The 27,389-nt window shown below is 34.6% G+C and overlaps 1 protein-coding gene across 3 annotated transcripts in view; it reads right to left on the bottom strand.

The window, feature by feature from the left end:
• Window positions 1-1,762: 1,762 nt before the first annotated feature.
• pkn1a (protein kinase N1a) overlaps window positions 1,763-27,389 on the bottom strand; it is a 53,671-nt gene continuing 28,044 nt past the window's right edge. For 2 of the 3 annotated variants that reach the window (XM_067402722.1, XM_067402720.1), the window contains exons 2-22: window positions 21,897-22,197; window positions 21,306-21,454; window positions 19,491-19,611; window positions 13,889-14,034; window positions 13,469-13,682; window positions 13,188-13,382; window positions 12,164-12,273; window positions 10,441-10,584; window positions 10,201-10,276; window positions 9,876-10,005; window positions 8,366-8,453; window positions 8,203-8,285; window positions 8,009-8,084; window positions 7,816-7,907; window positions 7,547-7,723; window positions 6,773-6,835; window positions 6,613-6,689; window positions 6,342-6,484; window positions 6,155-6,262; window positions 5,933-6,013; window positions 1,763-4,334 (exon numbers count right to left, since the gene is read on the bottom strand). In XM_067402722.1, the coding sequence (XP_067258823.1) occupies window positions 4,131-4,334; window positions 5,933-6,013; window positions 6,155-6,262; window positions 6,342-6,484; window positions 6,613-6,689; window positions 6,773-6,835; window positions 7,547-7,723; window positions 7,816-7,907; window positions 8,009-8,084; window positions 8,203-8,285; window positions 8,366-8,453; window positions 9,876-10,005; window positions 10,201-10,276; window positions 10,441-10,584; window positions 12,164-12,273; window positions 13,188-13,382; window positions 13,469-13,682; window positions 13,889-14,034; window positions 19,491-19,611; window positions 21,306-21,454; window positions 21,897-22,197 (2,778 nt within the window). In that variant the 3' untranslated portion in view covers window positions 1,763-4,130. Of the gene's footprint in view, window positions 4,335-5,932; window positions 6,014-6,154; window positions 6,263-6,341; window positions 6,485-6,612; window positions 6,690-6,772; window positions 6,836-7,546; window positions 7,724-7,815; window positions 7,908-8,008; window positions 8,085-8,202; window positions 8,286-8,365; window positions 8,454-9,875; window positions 10,006-10,200; window positions 10,277-10,440; window positions 10,585-12,163; window positions 12,274-13,187; window positions 13,383-13,468; window positions 13,683-13,888; window positions 14,035-19,490; window positions 19,612-21,305; window positions 21,455-21,896; window positions 22,198-25,749; window positions 25,905-27,389 lie in introns of those variants that run through there. The other variant, XM_067402721.1, reaches the window with a different exon arrangement.

Raw genomic sequence — 27,389 nt, 5'->3', positions numbered from 1 at the left:
TCAACATTTTATCTTGACTTTTATCTCGAAATTTAACGAGTTTTTTTCTCGTAATTTAACGAGTTTATTCTCAACATTTTATCTCGACATTTTATCTCGACATTTTTCTCGAAATTTAACGAATTTGTTCTCGTAATTTAACGACTTTTTTCTCATAATTTAATGACTTTATTCTCAACATTTTATCTCGACATTTTTCTCGAAATTTAACGAATTTGTTCTCGTAATTTAACGACTTTTTTCTCATAATTTAATGACTTTATTCTCAACATTTTATCTTGACTTTTATCTCGAAATTTAACGAGTTTTTTTCTCGTAATTTAACGAGTTTATTCTCAACATTTTATCTCGACATTTTACTCGAAATTTAACGAATTTGTTGTCGTAATTTAACGACTTTTTTCTCATAATTCAACGAGTTTATTCTCAACATTTTATCTTGAAATTTAATGATTTTTTTCTCATAATTTAACAAGTTTATTCTCAACATTTTATCTAGACTTTTTTCTCAAAATTTAACGAGTTTTTTTCTCGTAATTTAACGAGTTTATTCTCAACATTTTATCTCGACATTTTTCTTGATATTTAACGAGTTTTTTCTCGTAATTTAACGAGTTTATTCTCAACATTTTATCTCGACATTTTTCTCGAAATTTAATGAATTTGTTCTCGTAATTTAACGACTTTTTTCTCATAATTTAATGACTTTATTCTCAACATTTTATCTTGACTTTTATCTCGAAATTTAACGAGTTTTTTTCTCGTAATTTAACGAGTTTATTCTCAACATTTTATCTCGACATTTTATCTCAACATTTTTCTCGAAATTTAACGAATTTGTTCTCGTAATTTAACGACTTTTTTCTCATAATTTAATGACTTTATTCTCAACATTTTATCTCGACATTTTTCTCGAAATTTAACGAATTTGTTCTCGTAATTTAACGACTTTTTTCTCATAATTTAATGACTTTATTCTCAACATTTTATCTTGACTTTTATCTCGAAATTTAACGAGTTTTTTTCTCGTAATTTAACGAGTTTATTCTCAACATTTTATCTCGACATTTTTCTCGAAATTTAACGAATTTGTTGTCGTAATTTAACGACTTTTTTCTCAATTCAACGAGTTTATTCTCAACATTTTATCTTGAAATTTAATGATTTTTTTCTCATAATTTAACAAGTTTATTCTCAACATTTTATCTAGACTTTTTTCTCAAAATTTAACGAGTTTTTTCCTCGTAATTTAACGAGTTTATTCTCAACATTTTATCTCGACATTTTTCTTGAATTTAACAAATTTGTTCTCGTAATATAACAACTTTTTTCTCATAATTTAATGACTTTATTCTCAACATTTTATCTTGACTTTTTTCTCGAAATGTAATGAGTTTTTTCTTGTAATTTAACGAGTTTATTCTCAACATTTTATCTTGAAATTTAATGATTTTTTTCTCGTAATTTAACGAGTTTATCTCAACATTTTATCTCGACTTTTTCTCTAAATGAAACTAGTTTTTTCTTGAAATTTAACAACTTTAATCTCAAGATTATTTTATTTTTATTATTGCTTGGCCCTAATCCTCTTCTGTAATTTTTTTCTTTGTATCAATGTTTAGGCAATATTGTTTATATATATATACATATATAAAAAATCCTTCCTTGCCTAAAACTCCATAAAGTTATTGTTAATATAGTAAAATGTATAATTCAGGATAGTCGGTAAAAAATGTACAGATAACACAAACACACAGTCATCTCAACAACAGCTTTATAAATACAACTCAGGTAATAGGTTTGATGGATTGTGTAATTGTACAGGACATGCATTAGTCTGCAGTCAGACACATAGTTTCACTTTTCAGAGGAAAAAAAAGGAGTACAAGATGTTAAATGATACACATTTGCAAATATTTTATGTATGCGTTTGAAATGTGATATTGGGCTGCGGTTTTGCTACACATTTTTTTCACAGTGTGTGTGTGTGTGTGTGTGTGTTATTTTTTGGCTTCATCTGTGTGTGTAATCAAATGCTTTCAAAAATCAAAAAACTATTTAATCATCAGCTCCTTGCGAGTAACAGATATGTCATGATGTGCCATTCGCACAGACCATCTAATAACAACTGCACATAATGTTTCAAAGGCATCAAAATAGCTCTGAGGTAATAAAGGGTGTAAAACCAGAACTAACACATAACAGTCACTAGTTGCCAGTCATTCGCATCATGACTAGAATAAACAACAGATAGCATTTTCTATTTAACAGATATCTATTTAAAAACATTAATAAAATAGACACAAAGTATCTGTTAATTGAGGCCATTGAGTCTTTAAACAAAAGTGGTTTTATACCCTTTTGCTCAGATTCATCAAAGCATCAAACTAATGTTAAGAAATGTTTGTAAAGTCAATGATTGGAGCTTGTGAAAATATTCCACCAAACACATTCTTTCTCCTTTACTCCAGTACAGTAACATTCAAAAGATTGAATATTTGAGTCCCCGAAGACCTTATTAGGTCTGAATTAATCATTTTATCACATTATCTTGATGAGCATACTCTAGTTTTACAAATGCTATTGTAAAGTAAATTACATAAATTCATTTTTTTCAGAGAAGACAGTTCTCCCATGTGTGTAGCATGATCCATTCTCAGCCTGAGAATACAAAAAGAAACAGGTGACCAAGAAAAACAGAACCTCAAAATGTATGTACTGTAACAATGAAGTGTCTCCTTGCTATTGTTTTTATGTAAAATGTAAAAACATATGCTGCATGTTTTAATGTTAAGCCAGGTAAGATTTAGGTTTCTAACTATTCGTCTCCCTTACTGAAGTGAAACGATGAATAGGATAAACTGGGAAAGCAGGAACATTATTAAGGCATTTTGTTCAAACCAACTTTCTATGAGAGTTTTTTCATTAGTTTTTTTTTTTTTTTTTAAATCATAAAGGTAGCCATACTAAAAGTGCACTTAATGAATGGAGACCAAGCAGTCTTCAAACTAGGCTGCTCTCCAAAATTTCAGTATGCTTGACTTAAAGATGAATATTTTGTTGTGAAATATCCATAATGAACGAGTCTAAAGAGGTTTTAACTTCTTAACCACTGAGAACTGCAAGGGAAAGCTTAAGTTAGCCTAATGAAATAACCCTGCTCTTATCGTAACTCTCTTTTTCTATATAATGTCACAGTGTCTGCAGAGATGCGTCTCTAAACAAAGTTCCTTTGGGTTCCTGGTCCACTTCATGTCAACGGAAATTATTCAGACAGTATTGAATGGATATTGTTTGATAAATTGAAGTCTGAATGGAGGAAGATTTTGTAGATGTTACCAGTTGGTTCCTCAGTGGTTCCTAAATGTGAGAATGAACAGAAATGCATTTCCCACATGCTCTTGTTCGTATGATCATTTACAAAAGTTCACTGAGATGCTTCTGTGTGAGCTTTATTGATTTGCTTCAAGTTTTAAAATACATCTTCAGACTGTCTTTGATAAGACAAGATGCATTTTTCCAAAAGCAGATATGACACTTGAAGACAAACCAACAATTTCAACAAGTTTAACGGTGCACTCTGTATTTTTTTAAGAAATTAATATTACTTTTGAAAAATGTTTAAAATAATGACCATTCACATGAGATGAAGACTTTAGTCATATCAATAGCCTAATAAAAGCTGTTTTATTCTACATGATGATGGTCCACTGATGGGGGCCGCCATTTTAAGATCACATCGGCTACACACTCATTATTGGACACTTCCGCTAGTGGAATAAATTATTCATAGCTGACTGTGAATAATGCATTTCTACAACTGCATCGATATCTGAACACTTACTTTTTTACTAGTGTGATGCTTCATCCAAACCACTAGGTGTCAGTGTGAGTAGAAGCACAACTTAAAAAAATTGATTGAGTGCACCTTTAAACCTATTGGCAAGAAACAAATGTTCAGTCGTTAATCCGATTCTAACTGTTTTCCAGAACTTCCTCTCTTCCATCACAGTGTTCACAGGTCCAGCTCATTCACAAAAATTCACTCAAATTGGCCACACTTGTCCTTATCGTCTCTGAGTCAAGGAGCAGAAATGTTTCTCTACAGCACTGTCAAAGTGAAGAGGCTCTCAGCAGAGGTCAGAGACATAGTCAAAGTCTCGGAAACTGTCCTGATCCTTCCGCGAGAGCACCCGGGGTTCACGAGGCGGAGTGAGATTCGGCGCTTCTGTTGTGAATTCCTCATCGAAGTTGCTGACATCTTCTGATCCTCCGATAGACGGGAGGAAGGGAGGAGGGAGTTTACGGAGGAGAAGAGCCTCCCAGTCCATATTCTGAGGGGGAAAAAAAGAGGAGGAGCACATGATGTTTTTGTTATTTTTCTTCTTGTGGCACTTTGAGTGAAAGTATATGTATGAGCATATAATTTTGTTATGTTAGAATATATGCCCTTATTCCAAATGCAAACTAACAATGGCAAATACAACAGCAGAAATTTAAAAAGAGGGATGCACTGATACGATAAGCGAATAACTTTTTCTTGTTGTGGCTGAAAAAAGATAAATGGCTGATATTAAAATTCTATATTATAAATTAAAATGAATCATTAAAAACAACAAAAGATGCAATTTAGGTGTTAATTTAGGCTTCACAACATAATAATGTACAGTAGGGGTTACCAAATTTTTTTTTTAACTTAGATTTTAAAGGTGCCATCGAATTGAAAATTGAATTTACCTCGGCATAGTTGAATAACAAGAGTTCAGTACATGACATACAGTGAGTCTCAAACACCAGTGTTTCATCCTTCTTATATAAATCTCATTTGTTTAAAAGACCTCCGAAGAACAGGCGAATCTCAACATAACATCGACTGTTATGTAACAGTTGGGATCATTAATATGTATGCCCCCAATATTTGCATATGCCAGCCCATGTTCAAGGCATTAGACAAGGGCAGCCAGTATTAACATCTGGATGTGCACAGCTGAATCATCAGACTAGGTAAGCAGGCAAGGACAATAGCAAAAAATGGCAGATGGAGCAATAATAACTGACATGATCCATGATTACATTATATTTTTAGTGATATTTGTAAATTGTCTTTCTAAATGTTTCGTTAGCATGTTGCTAATGTACTGTTAAATGTGGTTAAAGTTACCATCGTTTATTACTGTATTCACGGAGACAAGAGCCATCGCTATTTTCATTTTTAAACACTTGCAGTCTGTATAATTCATAAACACAACTTCATTCTTTATAAATCTCTCCAACAGTGTGTTAGCTTTAGCCACAGAGCACAGCCTCAAACTCATTCAGAATCAAATGTAAACATCAAAATAAACACTGTACTTACGCGATTAGACATACTGCATGACGAACACTTTGTAAAGATCCATTTTGAGGGTACTATTAGCTGTGTGAACTTTGTTTATGCAATGATAGAGTCGAGGGGGCGGAGAGCACACGATTTAAAGGGGCAGCAGCCTGAATCGGTGCATTTCTAAGTTAAAAAAAATCAATAAAAAAAAAAATCTATGGGGTATTTTGAGCTGAAACTTCACAGGCACATTCAGGGGACACCTTAGACTTATATTACATCTTGTAAAAAAACGTTCGATGGCACCTTTAAAATATTTACTTTAAGTTACCCTGATATTTTGAGGTAATATTTCAATAATTTAATGACACATTTGAATTTTCACAGTTAAAGTTAGACAAAAATATTATTTAATTCATTAAATTACAGCCTTTGATTTGAAAATCGTACTAAGCTATATCATGATTATCATGCAGTCTTATTTATTTATTTTAATTTTACATTCTATATAATTATTAGCTTATGAGATTTGCTAAAGATTAAATTTTAAATAAATAGCGTTTCACATAAAATCTGAATTTTAGTGTTTTAAAGATTCAAAATCTTTCTCACCCTGAAGAAAGGTTGTTTCTTGACATCCTCTGCATCTTTCTCACTTGAGCCCAGTCGTCTTTCTGGATTTCTCCTTAGTAACTGTATAAAACAAAATCAAACTTTATTCACATATTATTTTACATCAAATTATATGAAGAAAATCAGGACATTCAGAAGGGCATGTCCGCTGCTCTAAATGAATAAAAGAAATTGAGGCAGGCTCAAAAAAATTCGATTTACCCTTCTCATGATGCCAATGGCCTCTGAGGAAAGGAACCGTGGGTATCGAACTTCATCGTTCACTATGCTGTCAAAAACCTCCTCTTCATCATCACCTGGAAATGGGGACTAGAAACACAGTTTTAGATCAGACAGATGCCAAAAGTGTATGAACGTTTCAAACATTTCAAAAGCTCAAATCTCTCACCTCTCCCACCAGCATCTCGTATATAAGCACTCCGAGTCCCCACCAGTCCACGGCCCGTGTGTACGACGTGTCCGTTAGAACCTCTGGAGCCAGAAACTCTGGAGTCCCACAGAACGTACTGGTCCGGTCCCCAAAACCCATACCTGAGAAAGACGGAAATGTCTGAAAAATGTTCCTGACTTCATACCAAGTGCAATCAATGTGCAACCAGGCACGTCAACAGAAAGATAGGTGGAAAAAGAAACCATGAAAGAGGGGTGAAAGTCTCTACCTTCTTTACACAATCCAAAGTCGGCGATCTTAACGTAACCCTCTGTGTCAAGCAGCAAGTTGTCCAACTTAAGATCTCTAGAGAAGAAACACAAAAATATATATACCATATACAGTATTTTTTTTTTTTTTAATCTTCAGACAGTGTTTTGAATACTCACCGGTACACAATCTTGTTGTCATGTAAAAACTGAAGTCCTAAAACTACACAAGCAGAATAGAACCTGAAACACACACAAACACAAATTAAATTTGCATAGTCACTAAAAAGCTTTTTTTATTATAATATTTTCTATCTTCTACCTTTTAAATCTAAATATCACACATACCTTTTCTTTACAGCTAATTAATAAACATACTAAATAATGTTTTAAGCTCTTTAAGATTTAAGGTCCCCACAATATACACTACCGTTCAAAAGTTTGAGGTCAGTTACGTTTTTTTTTTTTTTTTTAAAGAAATTATTACATTTAATCATCAAGGATGCTTAAAACTGACAGACATTTATAATTCAAATAAATGCTGTTTTTTTTTTTTACTTTGTATTCGTCAAAGAATCCTAAAAATAGTTTTCACAAAATATTAAGCAGCACATTGATAATAAGAAATGTTTCTTGAGCAGCAAATCAGCATATTAAAATGATTTCTGAAGGATCATGTGACACTGAAGACTGAAGTAATGATGCTGAAAATTCAGCTTTGCCATCACAGGAATAAATTACATTTTAAAATAAACTGAAATAGAAACAGCCATTTTAAATTTTAGAAAATATCAGAATATTACAGTTCTTACTGTATTTTTGCTAAAATAAATGCAGAGTTGGCGAGCGCAAGAGACTCCTTTCAAAAACACTTAAAAAATCTTTTGAATGACAGTGTAGCTGATTTCAGGTTGTTTGATCCAGACAGTGTAGCCAAAACCTGACAAAACATACACAGCCCGTGGCTCGGTGAAGACGTCTGTGTGTATATGCATCATTAGGTCGCCGCCTGCCGTGTACTCCATGACAAAACACACATGTTCTGGGGTCTGGAAACATGCAAACAGGTTCACCAGGAAGGGATGTTGTGCACTGTTCACCGTCTCAAAAATGCGCTTCTCACACATCAAACTGAGGGAAAGAAAGAGCAAGACAAGCAAGAAAAAATTAAGAACAAATTTCTGAAAAACTCAAAACAAAAAGGAAAAAGTTATTTTGTTTACCTTTCTACTTCATCTCTGGCAACAATGTCTCCTTTCTTTAGAGCTTTTATGGCGTACATGCTGCCTGACTTCTTGTATTCTGCCAAGAGCACCTAACAGACATGCATATGATGAACAATTCAGAGAGAAAGTGAGCTTGGGTGAAGTTGAAGGACAAAAGTAGGGGATAAAGGGGAGGAAGGCTGAAGATCACCTTTCCAAAATGGCCTCTGCCAAGAACAGCAATTAGTCGGAAATCCTGCAGGCTCAAAGGGGTCTTCTTCTGTTTACTGCAACACACACAAACACACACATAATTAGAAACCACTTTAAAACCCAGATATAGATGCTATATGAATAAAAGAGAATGTTAATATCGTGTGCACATGCATGTGTGTTTGAGTGTACCTGCTCAGTGAATGTGTTCTGATTTGTCGCTCAGGAGTGGTGACGTCAGGAGCAGAGAGGGGCTCAGTGGCCGGCTGTCGTTCCTGTGCCAAGAGAGGGGAGGGGTTACAGAGAGATAGGAGGGGCTAAATAGAAAGAGGAGGAGTTACAGAGAGTCTCTCACGGGAGTGCCTGTATCCGTCACGTCTCGCCGGATGTCCACCTTCATCGGTGAGTCATAGTCTAAACTCAACTTCTCCACCGATATCTCCCTGTAACACAAAAACATATATCCGCAATGAAATCCACATTCCAGCTTGTTTGTCAGATCAGATCCACACTTGTTTCACATGACACTTACACAAGTATATACTACATACACCAGTGAGTAATGTATAATAAATTAGTTGCACTTTAGTTCAGATTTAGACTTGGATATCAGGCAAGCTTTTATATGCGCTGATTTAAAGGACAGCTCACCCAAAAATGAAAATATACAATATCCTGGCCATTCTTTTCCATATCATTCAAGTAAATCAATATGATTTAAATGAAATTATAACACAAATTAATTGAAATAAAGCTGTATGAACCAATTTTATAATAGTTTCATCGTAATTTAGGCAAAGATGCAAACTCATCAGGGATGAAAACAACACAAAGTTTCACAGAATTCTTTCAAATATCAGCTTTAAAATGTGGATAGATGATTTTAAAACTCACACTAGACTCTAAATAGTTAGAAAAAAAAAACACACAAAAGTTCACATTCACACTTTTGTTTTTATGGAACACATTCAATATACAATAATAATAATAATAATAATAATTATTATTAATACAATATATTTATTAGGGCTGTCAAATGATTAATCGCATACAAAATAAAAGTTTGCCTAATATATGTGGGTGTACTGTGTGTAATTATTATGTATATGTAAATACAAACACATTCATGTATATATTTGAGAAATATTTACAAGTATATGCATTTATTTATATTTTCTTATAATTTATATTATATCTAAATACAAATATTTTGTACATAACATATTTCTCTTAAATATATACATTAATTTGTGTATATTTATATATACATAATAATTACACACAGTACACCCACATATATTAGGCAAACTTTTATTTTGTATGAGATTAATCACGATTAATCGTTTGAATGCCCTAATTTTGATTAAATTATAAATTAAACCAACCAATAAAGAGATATCACTAGTAATAGTACTACAGTAGGTACTGTACAATATTGTACAAGTACTGTAAAATAAAAAAAGGAGTATTGAATTATTATTATTTTATTTAACAGAACAACACTAAAATTACAATACCAACATTCATGGTTGTCTTAAAAGCTTTTATTATCGCAGAAAACTACAAGGAAACCTTTCCTCTTTTGTTATTTATTAACTTATTGTATTTATTAACAATTGTCAGATTGTACAGGCTCAGCGGATGATTATTTTAATTTTTTTTTTTTTTTACATACAAAGAAAGAAAAGTTGGCACACCCCAGCTCCAAAATTATAAAAAACCTTTTATTTCATGTTCTCACAAATAGGTGATGTTTTGAGACGTATGGCTCTTCATCAGACTTTTTCTTTCTTTTTATTGTTTACCGTAGCCTTGAGCATGAATACACATGTATTATGCGAGTACTGAATGTGTGTGTGATTTACCCTGTCTGTACAGTGTGTGCGTGAGGGCTGTAGGTTCCTGTGTTGTTGACGGTTGGTATGGCATTCCTCAGTAACCTCACCCACGTGCCGATGTCAACGTTCATCTGCCGAGCACGCAAGAATGCTTTACCTGCATGTGACCACAAACACACACGAAAGAAAACACATTTGTTTAATTTCTGACCACTAGATGGAGCTCAACACCATTTGAGTCACATGCCACTGATTAAAGTCAATGTGAAGTGCCATTCAGGTAAATTTTAAGTGCATTTTAACCAATAGATTAATGCATTTATTATAAATAAAGAAAACATTTATCTCTTACCCTGTTGCTTGGAGAAAACTTTTTTCTGCCGTTTTAGCCGTGGAACCCTCTCGATCACAGGGTTAAAGAAGGTGACCTGAGATAGGCAAATGCCATTTCAGTGGTGCCCAGTAGTGTCAAACATTTGTGCACATTTGTTTGGTTTGAGTGTGTTCATAAAGCAACCTATGCAGGAAGTAGTGAGAGAGACTCCCTTTATGGACATAAGAGACATTTCTGAGTGTGCATTTGTGTGCGTACCTCTGCCAAAAGCAGTCCCTGTGGTTCGAGCTCTAGTTGTACTCTGTGTTTCTGGTTGTCCAGGAAGTCCTCCAACTTGAGAAATTTCAATGCACACAGAGAACGGTAATCTCTCCAGTACACGGCGATCTCCATCTCTCTGGACTGCACACATAAAGACACACAATTAAATATTTTAGTATTATTTATAAACTATTACATTTATATAATATGTATTTATTAATATTTTGAATTACCTTTAATCTGTAGTTTTTTCAGTTGTCATTGTAGTTTGTTTTAGTAATTTCATGTGCTTTTGTAATTTTTATTGTTATTTTATATATAATAAAAATGACCAAAGCACACACACACATATATACATACATACATACATATATATATATATATATATATATACACACATACATACATATATATATATATATATACATACATATATATATACATACATATATATATATACATACATACATATATACATACATACATACATATATATGTATGTATATATATACACACATATATATATATATTATACATACATACACATATATATATATATATATATATTATACATACATACACATATATATATATATATATATTATACATACATACATATATATATATATATATATATATATATATATATATTATACAAACACTACAAATTTAAAAAGTACATAACAAAATGACTAAAACTTAAATTAAAATATATTTCTATTTAGCTTTATTTTTATTTCAATTTGAGTAATTTTAGTACATAAACATTTAAGTTAGATGCCAAGCCAAAATTTAAAATAAAATAAAAAATTTTCATATATTTCTATAAAATGTTCATATATTTATATAAAAATTTCAATATATTTTTATAAAATTTTATTTCAGCTTTATTTCAATAACCAAAAACCATTTTTAATAATTTTAGTCAACAATAACAAAACTGATTAGAGTGATTCGTTCAGTACATAGTTTCAATTAACAAATAATCGTACAGATATTATATATCCTGGCCAAAAGAGACATGAACGTCTTAATTTGCTTGGCTGTTAAAGGTGCTATAGAGGACGTTTTGTTTTATACATTTTTGCAATATTACTTGAAACTGTCTTTACTAACTGATAAAAGACTATTTATTAGGTGCACTGAAAGGAATAATATTAATATACATCATCTGTGCACAAGGTAGGGGCTTAAAAACATCAGTCAATCACTGCCATGATTAGCCTAGAGGGCCAATCTGAGCACGTCTCTCACAAGGAACGTAATGGCAGTGATTGACAAGCCAGAGGGCCAATCGTTTATGCGATGATCACACAAACGATTGGCTGATGTTTTTAAGGCCCTACCTTGTGCACAGATGATGTATATTAATATTATTCCTTTCAGTGCACCTAATAAATAGTCTTTTATCAGTTAGTAAAGACAGTTTCAAGTAATATTGCAAAAATGTATAAAACAAAACATCCTCCTATAGCACCTTTAATCATTCTGCATGTTCAATGTTTTTTCCCCCTCCTAAATGGAAAGAATAGTTTGTCATTGCTTGTGTAAGAGTTATTTGAGATGCTCCAGTTGGCAGTCAAGTCACTGATGTTACACATCCAAAGGATTTTGTTTTTGTAATTATAATTACAGCCTATTGCCTAGAGCTTTAATTAATGAAACAGACACTGAACCTCTAATCTGTGTAGATCTACTATTAACACAGAGCTGAACTCACTCTCTCCAGCTCTACGGTGAAGGTCTGATCCCAGCCCTGTTCTCCAACCATCTTCCATGCTGTTTGACCCACGACTGAGTTATCCAGCTTCAGTACTGCACTCACCTCCGCTGCACACACACAACAGACATCATTTTTCAGTATGTTTTTTAATTGAGATCAAATTAAGGTCAAGATTTCCTGATTTCTCAAACAGTTTATGATGAATATGTGAGTAAGAGTGCCTGCTCAATTTTTCAGCGCTTTGTTAAAGCTTTATAAACCATGAATCAAGCAAACCAGCTATGAGGTGAATCATAACATTACAAAGTTTTATTTAAAGCAAAAAAGTATTTGAAAATCGGACAAAAAGACAAAGGTACAAGACTGTTTACTTAACGGCTTTTATGAGGGAAACAACTACAATCCCATGAAGAGTTGTGATCAACGTAATAAAATTAAAAACAATGGTGAAATATAAAACTATATCTTAAGAAAAAATATATTTTAAGTTTACAGCAAAATATGCAATAAACTCACTCGAATACATCATTCACAGGACTTCATAGGAGTGGGAGTTCCCTACAAGCTCTGTGGGTGCAGTTTGCTTATTGCAAATCTCTGATTGGTGGAATTTTTGTACAGAATCATGGGTATTGTAGTTTTTCCACCACAAAAATGAGAACTTCAACAGAAGCAAATAACATTGATTTCTCACAGCAACCTCAGAGCTCACAGTAGGTCTGTCTTTAATAGTTTTTTAATTATCATTAAAAATCAATTTCCCTATGGAGTAAATGAATGGAGGATTTACTTCTGGGACCCGACTGTTGGTTTTGTTGAAAACATCAGCCAATCACTCACTAACATGATGCAACACCCAATGTGTTATAAGCTCTGATGCACTTCATCCTGTTCTGTTGAATGCAAAACTGTCATCGCACATGACAGGTACAACAGGTTATTGAGTTATATCAAAACTCACACATCACCACAGACCAATCACACTTTGAACGTTACATCCTCTACACACATACACACTCACAGGACAGTTCGTCTGTTTTGGGGGGTGTTTTTCCACTAACGCTACCGCTGCGACTGTACAGGCCTTTTCCACTCCGCATAAAGGACCGGCCCTCTCCTGGACTGTAACACGGCAACACTACCTGGCTGCCCTTGGAACGGCCGGGAACCACTTCCAGCACACCCATACAGCCCAGCAATGTGACCTGAAGAGTGCCTGCAGGAAAACAATCAGATCTTAGAAGCCAGTAGCTGACAACTTCGACATCAATTTAAAGAGATTGCAAATGATTTTTTGAATACCAGTGAGCGGAGAGGGTTTGGAGAGGGTGCTGTACTGGTTGTGCAGGTAGGGGGCGCCGTGTCGAGAGCTGAATGCAGGTGAGGAGGCTAAAACCAGCTCCTCTTTAATGACAGATGCTTTGGGATGATCCTCAGGTAGTTCTGCTAACCGCCGATCTAATGAATCTCTCAGAAGATCCAACCTTTGAGACGACTCGCTCAGACGACACTGAGCCTGAAGAAGCAGAGAGAGGAAGAATTACTCAATGTATTAGACTTCATTATTAACTTAACTGGAAAAGATAGTGTTTAATTAAATAATAGAAGTTAGAGATATAATTGCAAAGATCCATTCCATTGTTTAAACAGAATAGAATAGAATAGAATAGAATAGAATAGAATAGAATAGAATAGAATAGAATAGAATAGAATATTTTTAACCTCTGACATGGCCTTCTTATCCTGTACTTTACTGGCTCCAAGAAGTCTAAGGACATTTTTCGCTCCCTCAGCGACAGCATGCTCTACACGGTAATGGTGCCTGAGCTCCTCAATCCGTAGCTCCATACCACATGGGTCAGGCTTTCCTGAAGAGAAACACACACACACAGATAGACATATTTAGTGTATCAATATCATTCTTATTCCCACAGCAAATTACACAAGCTATCACACAAGCACAATAGGACATTCAGAAGGGCTAGCAATAGCAAGCTAGCTTTCAAATCATAACATCCCATCCTGCCTTCAGAGCGTCTCCAAAGCCACGCCTCCTCCAAAACACATGAATGCGCGCACACACACACACACACTCTGCTCTCAACAAAGCGTCACAAGAGATGACGATCAACTAACTTGTGTCTCAAATCACATACCATTTCAATAATAATGAATGTAAACAACTTCCGATTCCAACTGAAGGGATCCGGTTAGAACGTCATGGGTTGACATATCTTAATTACAGTAGTTATGTCGTGAACGCAGTATAAGCTTGGTGTTTGGATTCGGTAGGAACTGTAAAAGGTGGCTGCTGTTTGTTTGCGGTGCTCCATGACTGATTTCCTACATAAACTCTGCATATCGTGAAATGCGCTGATGACGTACAGTATGATGTCTGCGCAAACGGTGCAAGAGGGTATGTGAAAACATACGTTGACAGGCAGCTAGGACATTGTATTATTTCATTCGGACCGAATATAATGATTGGATGAAAATATGATCCTGTCTTCCATAGACAATATATATATTTATAATTTATTTACAATTAAACTGTTTAACGTTGATTGCTATCAGGATATGAGACGTTCAACCAGTATAACAAAAAAGGTTTCTGTAGAGAATTACCTATAGCACCTTTAATTAAACAACAAGGGAGAATTTATTTCAAATCAAATTTTTCTTTTTAAAAATGTAGGGGCTTAGGCCTAGAAACTAAACTAGGACTAATGTTTTATGTAGTCCTTCAATTAAAGGCATAGTTAAATAACAAGAGTTCAGTACATGGAAATGACATACAGTGAGTCTCAATCTCCATTGTTTCCTCCTTATCTAAATCTCATTTGTTTAAAAGGCACGAAAAATGGCAGATGGAGCAATAATATCTGACATGATCCATGATATCATTATATTTTTAGTGATATTTGTAAATTGTCTTTCTAAATGTTTCGTTAGCATGTTACTAATGTACTGTTAAATGCGGTTAAAGTTACCATCGTTTCTTACTGTATTCACGGAGACAAGAGCCGTCGCTATTTTCATTTTTTACATTCATTTTATTCTTTATAAATCTCTCCAACAGTGTAGCATTAGCCGTTAACCACGGAGCACAGCCTCAAATTAATTCAGAATCAAATGTTTAACATCCAAATAAATACTATACTCAAATAATCTGACGCATACATGCAGTATGCATGACGAACACTTTGGAAAGATCCATTTGAGGGTTATATTAGCTGTGTGAACTTTGTTTATGCACTGTTCAAGGCAAGCGCGAGCTCTGTGGGTGGGGAGCATGAGAATTAAAGGGGCCGCAACATGAATCGGCGCATTTCTAATTATGCCTCAAAATAGACATTTAAAAAAAAATCTATGGGGTATTTTGAGCTGAAACTTCACAGACACATTCAGGGGACACCTTAGACTTATATTACATCTTGTAAAAAAACGTTCGATGGCACCTTTAAGATCATAAAACTGCAAGTATAATAATTTTTTTTTTTTTTTAAATATAGTAAAGTATATTTTAAAATGTAGTTTAAAATGATTTTAGATGAAGAATAGCATGTCACACTGCAGGACACTGCTGTCATTGCTTGAAAAGTCATATCAACCACCCATTAATCGAAATGAACCTGAATTGAATGTGACCTCAAAACAAACATTAAGTCTAAGATACATTAATAGGTCGTGCGCATCAATCAGAGTTTGAAGAGGACGAGGGATGATGTGGGATCAGGACAGTGAGCTTCCATATAGTAATTACTGTACTTATGCAAACTGGGGGAGATGATTGTAGATCATCTGAGGTCTGCCACGCTGCCAGCTACAGACTTTTAGAAATAAGAGGATTATTAGGGATTATAAACCAAAAGATTAAGATATGGTGTTATATTATACTGTCATACCATAAAAAAAAAAAAAAAAAAAAAAACATTGACATGCTGTTCCGGGTTTTATATAAAGATTTTGCTGTGTCTGTTTGGATCTGACGGCAAAACAAGCAGTTCAAAGCATTCCTGAGTGCAGGGAATATCATGAGTGTTTAAAAACATAAACAGGACTAACGTAAACAGGACTACAGACTGTTTACTATTCCCAGATTCACATATAGTTTTAATATAGCTGAGACTAGAAGAGCGTGCTGGCGTGTGAGCAAGTGCGTGTTAGGACTGTCCAAGTAAAATCATATATTGATAAATCAAGATTCTTCAAAAAAGATAACAAAAAATGAGTTTGAGGGAAAATGGCACTTGAATGAATGGACTTTATAAAGAGGTATAATAAGACAGAGAAAAAGATATAAAGAGATGGAAGGCTTGACTGCAGAGATTTTTGTGTCCTAATAAGGCATGAAGTTAAATGAGGTGACAATTTCAGAAACAGACTCTCAGGGAGTGTGTGTGTGTGTGTGTGTACATGTACACATTGAAGGTGTATGTGTGTTTATACAGGAGTACCAAAGAATGTGTGTTAACTAATGCCGCTATGAGCCTGAAGCATTGTGTTTTATATCATACGGTCTCTGGTCTATGTCTGATGATTTCATAAGCTATAATTAATTTATAAACATATAAAGTTTAAGGTGTGTGCATTATCATCATAACACAAGGGAGTTTTCAATTCAGCCGTGACAATATTTCAAATAACAATAAAATAAGTATTAGTCTTGTTTCCCAGTAAAAATTTTTTAAACATCCTTAAAGATCCATTTACTTGAGAAGCAAATCTACTTAATTCAATTACTTTTTCTACTGTAATTTATGTCTATGTTGGCAAAGCTGAATTTTCAGCATCATTACTCCAGTCTGCAGTGTCACATGATTCATCATTCTAATATGATGATTTGCTGCGCATGAAACATTTCTTATAATTATCAATGTTGAAAAAAATTCGAGCTTCCTAATATTTTTGTGTAAACTGAGATACTTTGATTAGAAAGTTCAAAAGAACAGCACTATAAAAGTCTTTACTGTCCATGTTGATCCCCAAACTTTTTAACAGTAGTGTATATGGAAAATGGATAAAATGATGTTAAAGAAATGTACTTGAACATACTTATAAGTTGGTATAATAAATAAATATGAAGGGCGCAGTCATGGCCTAATGTTTAGAGAGTCAGACTGGTAACCCAAAGGTTGTGGGTTTGAGTCTCACTCAACTGTGACTGATGAAAAAACGTAAAAAAAAAAAAAAAAATACGAAATGCCCCCTAATAGTCAACTAACCATAGAAAAAAGTGGTGAAGTCACAGAGACCACGAGGGAGAGATCGTTAATCCAATATGCGAATCCAAATATTCACCTATCATTCACTGACCTCAAATACGGCTTATCACTTGAAACATGTAAGTAGTAGCAACTTTACAAGTCCGCTCGCTGTTAGCCTAGTCTTAGATAAACGTGTGCTATTATTTGGTGCATATCCAAGTGTTTGTGTAGAGAGCGCGCTTACTGCATGACATACAGGTACCGGTGCGATTACTTGCAATTAACTTAAAAATAGGGTATATGTCGAACTTCAGATGACCAAACCGGGAAACTGCTCATTGCATCCGCTTGTCCGAGAAAGTGTTAACTGACAGCATATCTCTGGACTTTTAAGGTAATCAGCGAAATACCTAAAAACCTAATTCACATTGTTTTATTCTGTTAAATATCTAAACGTTAGTGTGAAGAAGAAAAATTAAAAAGGCTTTTAAATATCAATGTGCATATGCGGGGGATATCAGTTATGCTCATCTTTGCTCGCTCCTTTTAAGTTATCTTGAATAAAACAGATCATTTTTTCATGAAGCACATACAAAAGACCTAAACCGGAAGCAACCTGATCCATTTTACAGAATACGGAAGTTAGTTTGTGCATAAACCCGCCATCATTTTGGTCATAAGAGTAATGCAAACTGTAAAGGGTCTACTTTTATTTCTGTGAACTCACAATAACAACAAAATGTTGTGCTTTTGTAAAATAATGAAAACAATCAGGATGTGAACTTGAGCACATAAAGTGTATACTTGCCTCACAGACACTTGAAACACAAAGCTTGAAAGGTCTACAAATGAACCAATTCAAATGGAAAATAAATATTCTCAGATTATGTAATCCGTATGAAACATGCATATATAGGCGTGTCCACTACTGCGGAGATGACAAGTCGGCATCGTTGACTTAATCTCAGCCGAAAACACAGAAAACATTATCAATAAATTATTAAAATGTTTAGACACTGTTTTTTCATGACGCAGTAATAATCATCACTTTTGCCGGTGCGCTGCTGCAAGCTTTATAAACTATGTAGGCTATGTATTATATATAGGCAATTAAAGGCTCATTATTATGATTTATGGCTTATTAATATAAATAAGCAATTAGTTGACTAATGGCTTAAATGAACGACTACTGGTGGACTAGAAAAATATTTAGTCGAAGGCAGCCTTAGAATTGACTGTGGTACCATTGAGCAAGGCACCAAACCCCAAATTGCTCCCTGGCGCCACAGCAAAAATGGCGGGTGTGTGTTCACTACTCACTGCTCCTAATGTGTGTGCACTAAGTTGGATGGGTTAAATGCAGAGAACAAATTCCGAGTATGGGTTACCACACTTGGCCTTCACATGTCACTTCCACTTTCATGAAAATTAACCAACTAAAAGTAAATGACTTTTGTTTTCTTAATGTATTGAAATGTACCTCCTAATTTATTTGTTCTCTGTTTCTAGATTACATTTTTTTGCTGTAAACTGTTAAATCAAGAGGTGTGTGTGTGTGTGTGTGTGTGTGTGTGTGTGTGTGTGTGTGTGTGTGAGAGGAGTAAAGGAAATAGAGAGTGGGAACTGACTGTTATCAGTTACCTGATCCTCTGTGTGTGTGTGTGTGTGTGTGTGTGTGTGTGTGTGTGTGTGTGTGTGTGTGTGTGTGTGTGTGTGTGTGTGTGTGTGTGTGTGTGTGTGTGTGTGTGTGTGTGTGTGTGAGAGAGAGAGAGAGAGAGAGAGAGAGAGAGAGAGAGAGAGAGAGATAGATAGATAGAGGGAGATAGAAAGAGATAGATAAAGAGAGAGAGACAAAGAGATAGAGTAAGAGTGCGTTTTGAAGTCAAAACGGGGTCATAACACACATTTATTGATCCGTATGACCTGCACTCACTACTTGTGCATAAACACTGTACACCTGACCAAACACACCATGTACACACCCTGAAAACACACACCACTCGTCTTCTGGGATTCGGGTGGTTATTGATCTGTTTATTTCTCTGCTCAGCTATGAAATCAGACTCTAAAAGCAACAAAGCAGTAGCGCACGTACACACACACACACTCAGCCATACCCTGTGTATCATCATTGTGTTCGTAGGCCTGCACTGTTTTCCGGATCTGCATGCGGATGATGTCAATCTTTGTCTTGCTGTCCTGTAGCATCTGCTGAGCTGTCTGCAACATCTTCTTATCCTGACAACCCACACACAGACACACACGTCATTATAGTTATTAAACAGTGAGTAAACATCTTTTGACAGACTGGCTCTGTTCCAAAATCTAGTGAGCTGCCTCGCCACCTACATCGAGAGCAACTTCACGTGCCACACAAAACGAGGTACCTTAGAAAGCAGCATAATTAAGTTGGCAATTTTTTAAGGACTTCGTTCACAGTGTAAGAGTTCTCAGTAGGTACACTACCATTCAAAATGATACGGTCAGTAATATTTTTTAAAGAAATTAATGCTTTTATTCCGCAAGTAGGCATTAAATTGAACAAAACTGACAGTAAAGACTTTCACAAAAAAAAAAAAAAAGAAAATAAATGCTGTTGTTCTGAAAAATGTATCACATTTTTCACAAAAAAGCAGCACAACTGCTTTTTTTAAACACTGATATAATAATAAATGTTTCTTGAGCAGGAAATCAGCATTTTAGAATGATTTCTGAAGGATCATGTGACACTGAAGTAGGGCTGGGTGATAAATGATATCATATCGAGATTGTGATAAAATTTACAAGTATAACGATGATAAGCTCTGGACGTTTTTTGGATTAATCTAACAGCCTATCACACAGCAGAAATAAACGCGACAACAGCCAGTCAGTGCAAGTCGCTAATATGTGATTACTGCGTGTTTCTGTTTGAATGAACGGCACAGTCTCGTCTAATACGCAAACTCACACACATGTGACACTTATGGTGTTTACAGCGTCTGCCGTCTCAATATATGATGACATGTCATGAACACATTAACTTCATCTCCATAGCTGCCTTGAGAGTCTCTTCACAAGCTTTTCTCTGCTTCATTTGAGAAAAACTGCCATCAAATACACACTCAAACTGAAACTAAAACTGGAAGATCATCACAACAAACCGTCAAAATAAAAGTTTGGTTTAACTTTAAGAAATTGACAGAAATATATCACTACTGTATAACTTACTAAAATGTACTTCTCAAAAGTAATATTATTATTATTTCTAAGGAATATCACACAACTAAGGTATTGTTTCATCCATGTTTTAAATCTATACAGTTGTGTTGTGCAGCATCTTATTTGACCAAAAATTTTAATATGTTTTGTTGTAAATTAATTGTTGTATTTTTATTTGATTATATTTTATAAGCTTGATTAAACTGTTAAAATGTATATACATTTGTATTAAATCATAAAACACAGAATACCCAAAAAATAAAATGGGAAAACTTAATTTAAATTTAATTTTCCCTAAATTCTAAAATAGCTACTCTGTGGAGTTTAACTGTGAATAAACAAGTTTACATTCATTCTCAAGGTCTAACAAATATGTGGAAAAAATTTCCTTCCCCATTAATGGTAAATGAATATCGTGATAAATATCAATATCTTATTACATGGAAAAAAAAAACTGAAGACTGGAGTAATGATGCTGAAAATTCAGCTTTGTCATCACAGGAATAAATTACATTTTAAATATATTAAAATAGAAAACATTTATTTTAAATTGTAATAATATTTCACAATAATATTGTTTTTACTGTATATTTGTTCAAACAAATGAAGCCTTAGTGAGCATAAGAGACTTATTTCAAAAACAAAACAAAAAAAAGGTGACACCAAACTTTTGAATGGCAGTATAGATCACTACGTTTTGGAACAGAACATTTGTGTGTGCATTTGTATACCTTAGTGGAGCCATTGGCGTAGATGGGAATCATATTTTCAGCCCCCTGTTTGACTTTGAGTTCGATGTTTAACTGCCTTTCCAGTGCAGCGATTCTCTCCTTATGGGCCGACGACCTGCTCTCTGCTCCTGGAGACTGAGGAACATCATCTAGATGCAAGAAGTGAAAAATTACAGTTGGCTGAGGGTTTTAAGAATGAGTAAAATCAGTTTTTATACAAAAACATGAATTATTAATATTACAGTCATCTCTAATTTACGTATAAACATATGTGCTTTTGTTAGTTTTAAATAATTTACGAGTATTGGAATAATGGATGAGCATCATCTCAGTAAATCAAAACATGAAATCAAATGTTTAATTAATTATTTTTTACATATTTAATATAGTTTAGATTTGAATCAAAAAAAAAAATTTAAAACACAATGATGTATTTTATAAAAAGTTAATAATAGTTTAAGCAGTTTACGTAATGATACTTTGTTATTGTAAAACAAAAAATTAGACTTCTTAAAATAAAAAAAGGCTATTTTTCTTTCATGACATCACTACGCCATCATCACTCCTATACAGCAGTGTCCGTCTACTCACCACGTGAATCATCTGTCCCTTTGACGACAATATGAGCATCCAGCTCTTGTAGTTGAGCGTGGAGCGATTCCAGACGTCGATTGGAGCTCCGCAACTGACTTTCCACCTGCTGAGCATTTCGTTTATCTGTAGTGGCTCTGCGGAGATTCTCTGCCCCCTCTTTAATCTTCAGCTCCTTTCGGATTTCCCTACGGATTCGCTCTCGCTGTTCATCCAATCGCTGCTGAACACTCGTGTCAGAGAAATCGGAGCTGTGGTCCAAGCCTAGCTGCTCTAGTACTGACAACCCACCGGGATCACTCTGCAAAACAGAAAGATGAAGTTTAAAGATAAAGCAGTAATAGCCTACAGATCAAATTCAGCTTTAGAAATCCTAAGAGATCTTAGTAATTCACTAAATGCACTCCATTGAGATCACTTTGAATGTTGGCATGAAGTCTTATCCACATCTGGCCAAGAAGTGCCAACAGGAAAAAAACATCTGACCAATAAGTAAGTTCTTGTTTTTACATGCTGTTGGATAGAGCTGTACAATTAATCGTTAAGCCTGGGACACACCAAGCCAACGCCAAAGAACTAGCGGCAACAAAAGCTGACTGTGTTGTCACCTCTTGTCAGCTGTGTCTTGGCCAAAAAAGCTGGGCTTGAACACACCAAAAGAACTAAAGGCGACTGTCAACTAGCACATGCATTCTGCGACTGTGTGTATGGAAATAACTGTCTATGTTAGCAGGTATCAATAGTCTATTTTCATCATTCAAAAGCTAAACAGCCAATCAGAGTTCTCTTTCTTAATGACAGCCGGATGCCAAATCATCCCAAAAAACCCAGACGGCGTCCGACTAGAGGGCCAAAAACACACTGAAAAAAAAAAAAAATCAGACAGATGTTCAAAAATGGCCTGACATTGCCCGACGGCCGACCGTTGGCTTCGTGTGTCCCGGCCTTTAAACAATAGTGATCTCAATTCAAACACCCACATGATCTTATTCCTAAATGACAGCAATTTGGCTGTCTATTAAACCTTTGACATGCAGGATCACAACGAACATTCAAATCTGCATTGGTGCTGCAACTCAGCCAGAGAGAACAGCTGTCAAGTGTGAAACTTCACAAATAGCCTTTTCAACCACACAGTATCATTATTGTACAAAAATTACAATAATTTAAATGATCACAGAAGTACTGGGATAAAGGTTTATAGTTTGGATATAAACACTGATGTCTATGGTAGTGATCAAAATAGAATATATCACCTTTCCAAAGCAACTTGACACTTCAAATAATGAATTTGTCATTTAAACATTCATTCAAGAGATTTGTTCAAAAACACTGATTCATCGAGTAATGAAACAAGTGAAGTCTTTATGAGTGAGTCATTGAATCATTCATTCAAACCTATCAAAAAAAATAAAAAATTTAAACAAAAAAAAATCAAACGAATTAAATTAATTTTGTCAACATCTAGTAAAATACATGTTATTTTGTTTAAATGTCTAATCGTGGGAGAATCGTGATTTCTATTTCAAACCAAAAAAATAATGATTCACAATGTATCCAGAATCGTGCATCTATAATGTTATATAAATCTACAAGATCTGAAAAATGGTTACAAACAATGTTTCTACATAATAAAAACAAATTTGGATTATAAAATTGTCAAAATCAATCTTTATAATGTCTTAATGTATTTGTGCCTTGGGATGGGCAACTGACGGCCCGCAATGTCTTTAAATACGGCCCGCTGGACCACTTGGATGATCAATGGAATTACAGGATCGGTTACTTGTCCGTTGCCTGGCTACCAGTTTCTCCGTAGCTTGTTAAACATGGTATTTGAGCAACGTGAACACAAATTAATCATACAATTAAAAGAAATAACTGATCAACCCCACAAAAGTGGTCACTATTTACATCGCATATCGTGTGTAAACTCTTGCGTTACTAAGGCAATGACTGAAGAGCTCCGTTATCAGCCCCACAGTGGAAAACGAAACCATATCCGTACTGGCCGACTCGGATCGGATCGGATCGGCACGGAATGGAACGGTAAAGCAAAGAGAACCGTTTGGCCTGATGGTGGAAAAGCGGCTAACGAGAAGTATGAAAGATACACATACACCTGTGACGCCAGAGTTGCACTTATCATATCTTACATTTTTAAAAATAGTATTTTTATTCATGGTAATATGTGGATGTGGATTATGGTAATACCATATGGAACGACTATTTTTTGAATTAGCACCTTTTAACTGTTCTCTGATGTTGAGTTGAGAATGTTCTCTAGGCTTGTAATCAAAAATAGGACATCTGTACATTTGTTTGTTGCAAATTTACAGACAATGCAATTGAGATGTTTACATTTGGTGTTGGGGTAATATAGCTTGTCAACTGAAAAAGTTTCCCATTTGTATTAGCAAAATTGCACAAGTTTTATAGTTAATAAAATCTTTAAAAACAAACCATTAATTATAGACTGATTCCCCTTTAATAAAAAGTAAATTGAGGAAGATGGTGTAAAACGTGTGAGTGCGGATTAGTAATCTGGCCCCTTTATATGAAGGAGAAAAAATGTTGGCCCTCATCACAATCGAAGATGCCCATCCCTGATACACATAATAAATTGCAAACTTTCCAATTCCCCCAATTTTTCCACTGATACTTCTATCATGGTCCCTTTAAACACAACTTTATTTCCCAGTGGACTGGTAAACATGCACCTTGACTCCTGGAAACTGTGTGGAAGTCAGCTGATCAGATTGGAGCTTGCGATATTTTACAAACTTTTGTGTGCAATATACATCAGCCTTATTCTCTGTAACATATCACAAAAAAATTGACAATATCCTTAATTGTGAACATTATTCTCAAATACACTTAGGGCCCAAAATACAAGTGTCTGGAAACAAGCTAAAAAAGTGAGCAGCACAACAATGTCTCTATTACTCCACATAGATTTATACATTTTGAACTAATGCTTAGGAACCAAGTAACTACACACATAACAGTGGATTCCAGACATTTCGGGTCACTTGCCCTATTGTTTTCCATCCTGCTAGTCATGACTTCCACGTTGGGATACTATTCATCGCTTGCGAAGATACCCCTGCCTGCCAGAAACAAATTACTTCAAAACATTTGCATTTCAGGACACCAGCTTCTATTGGTTTAAAAAATTTAAAAAAAATGGAGCATTTGAAATCAATCGGTTCAGCAACTTCTATTATGTTCCAGAAGCTTTAGAGGAAAAAAAAAAGAGCTTTTTTAACTAAATATGCTTCAACTGACAACTTATCAAATCTAGAGGGGAAAATAAATTTAATATTGATTACAACATTGAATTAAAAACTGTCTGGAGATGTTAATTTTTGTATATTATGGAAAAAAAGAAACCACATTGTGATCAGAAATATTAAAAAGGCAAATATATCAGATGCAGCAGGAACAGAATGGATCTTCTACTAAGAACTGAAACAATAGGAGTCCTATGTAAAAATACACAAACAACCACAAAAAAACTTCAAAAGGACATCAAAACCACTAAAACCACTTTATAAAACCTCAAACAAATGTTTTACAGGTTACACGAGTTTGCATGCTAGTCACACCCACTAAACAATCAAGAATAGTGACCACAGCAACACATTTTTCCAAAACTACGCATTTTTAAAATCTATTTTACCATCAATTTGCAAAACTGAACACAACGGTGGCAATAAACTCCTATAGATTTGCTATGGCAATTTTCTCCCTTACACAACCTATGTGAAACATCCAATTGGCAAAAAAAACCCCTTCTTATCTGTAGAAATTATTTTGACGACCAACGATCCTTTCAAACACAGATTGTCACCTGTATGTCCAGATATTCCCAGTGATCCCATTCACCAGACCAACACATTCTCCTCTCTCCGGTAATGACACCAATATCCAGTAGCATAGAAACAGAAGGACAGAGGGAGCGAGGGGAAAAGAGAGAAAGAGATGAGGGAAGGGAAAGCTTTGGTCGAGGGTCGCCCTCCCTATGCAGGATATCCGGTTAAACCTCTGCACGGTCTCTTCCTGTTTTCTGCGAGGCTTGGCTTTACTAGATGACACCAGCGTGGGTATTATGGTTATTGTGTGTGTGTCCATATACATGATTCTTTATTTCACTTTCAAGTAATATTACCAGTTTCAATAAAATTTAGCAGACAACATGCAGCCATTGTTGATTTTTCATTATTCAGTTTATAAAACTAACGAGTAAAAATGTGGTTTCATTCACATGAAAGAAGACTTCTAAAAATCCCAGGCAGGAAAGACCTTCATAAACAACAATTCAGAAGAACATGGAGCAAAGCACGAGACCATGTGTGTGAGAGAGGGAGATAACATACCAAGATAAACCAAGCAGTGGAGGTTGGTGGAATGAAAAAAAGTACAAAAGTTTGACGTTAGTATAATTTTTATCGTTTTTGAAAGAAGTCTTATGCACACCAATGCTGTATTTACTTGATTAAAAACACAGTAAAAACAGTAATACATTTTAAAATAACTGTTTTCTAATATATTTTAAAATGTATTTTATTCCTGTGATGCAAAGCTGAATTTTCAGCATCATTACTCCAGTCTTCAGTCACATGATTCTTCAGAAATCATTCTAATATGCTGATTGGCTGCTCAAGAAACATTTATTATTATCAATGCTGAAAACAGTTGTGCTGCTTGACAGGACTCCTCAAATAGAAAGTTTAAAAGAACAGCATTTATTTAAAGTAGAATTTTTTTGTAACAATATAAATGTCTTTACTGTCAGTTTTGAGCAATTTAGTGCATCCTTGCTAAACTAACTTTTGAATGGTATATGATCACTGTAATATTATATATTACGATAAACTTTTTTTCTGAAACTAAACTGTGACTGGTTATGTTAAAAGTAGCCTTTGTTCTTTGAAATGTCCAAAAAAAATATTCCAATGATGAGCAAAGAAAGGGTCTAAACTGTAGTTGTGGTATTCCCCTGGTAAGTTTAGGTAATACATTGTTTATAAGATGGCATCAGATTTCTAATTCTTTCATTTCAGCTTCTCATTACCTTGCGTGATGCTGTATGACATCAGCCTGATTAATTATGACTAGAACTTTACCCAAATAGCTAGTTTGAAACTGAGGAACTTGAAGCAGCTGCTTTTTGAAGTCTTTGATGTAACTCAAGATAGCAGCATTCAGCTATTGTGCAACTGACTCTTGAAAACAGCTCACATTTGCACAAATCAAACCAACAGCAGTTTTTTGGGTTTTTTTTAGAACAGCAGACACCCTGAAGAAGAGACCCTTTCTCTGTTAATGTGATCAAACTGCTATCTGATCTAAGAGCAAATGAACACAGAGCCCTAGGCTGATGTAGATAATTGCAAAAACACCATTTCAACACCAGCAGAGATTTAACTACAGATAAAGTAGCTCAGTGACTAGACTGTTGCAGTAATATTTAGTTTGCACAAAAACACA

The sequence above is a fragment of the Chanodichthys erythropterus genome, chromosome 12 (genome assembly GCF_024489055.1).
Source record: "Chanodichthys erythropterus isolate Z2021 chromosome 12, ASM2448905v1, whole genome shotgun sequence".
In the NCBI taxonomy this organism is placed as follows: domain Eukaryota; kingdom Metazoa; phylum Chordata; class Actinopteri; order Cypriniformes; family Xenocyprididae; genus Chanodichthys; species Chanodichthys erythropterus.
This window is presented reverse-complemented; position numbering and strand designations above follow the sequence as displayed.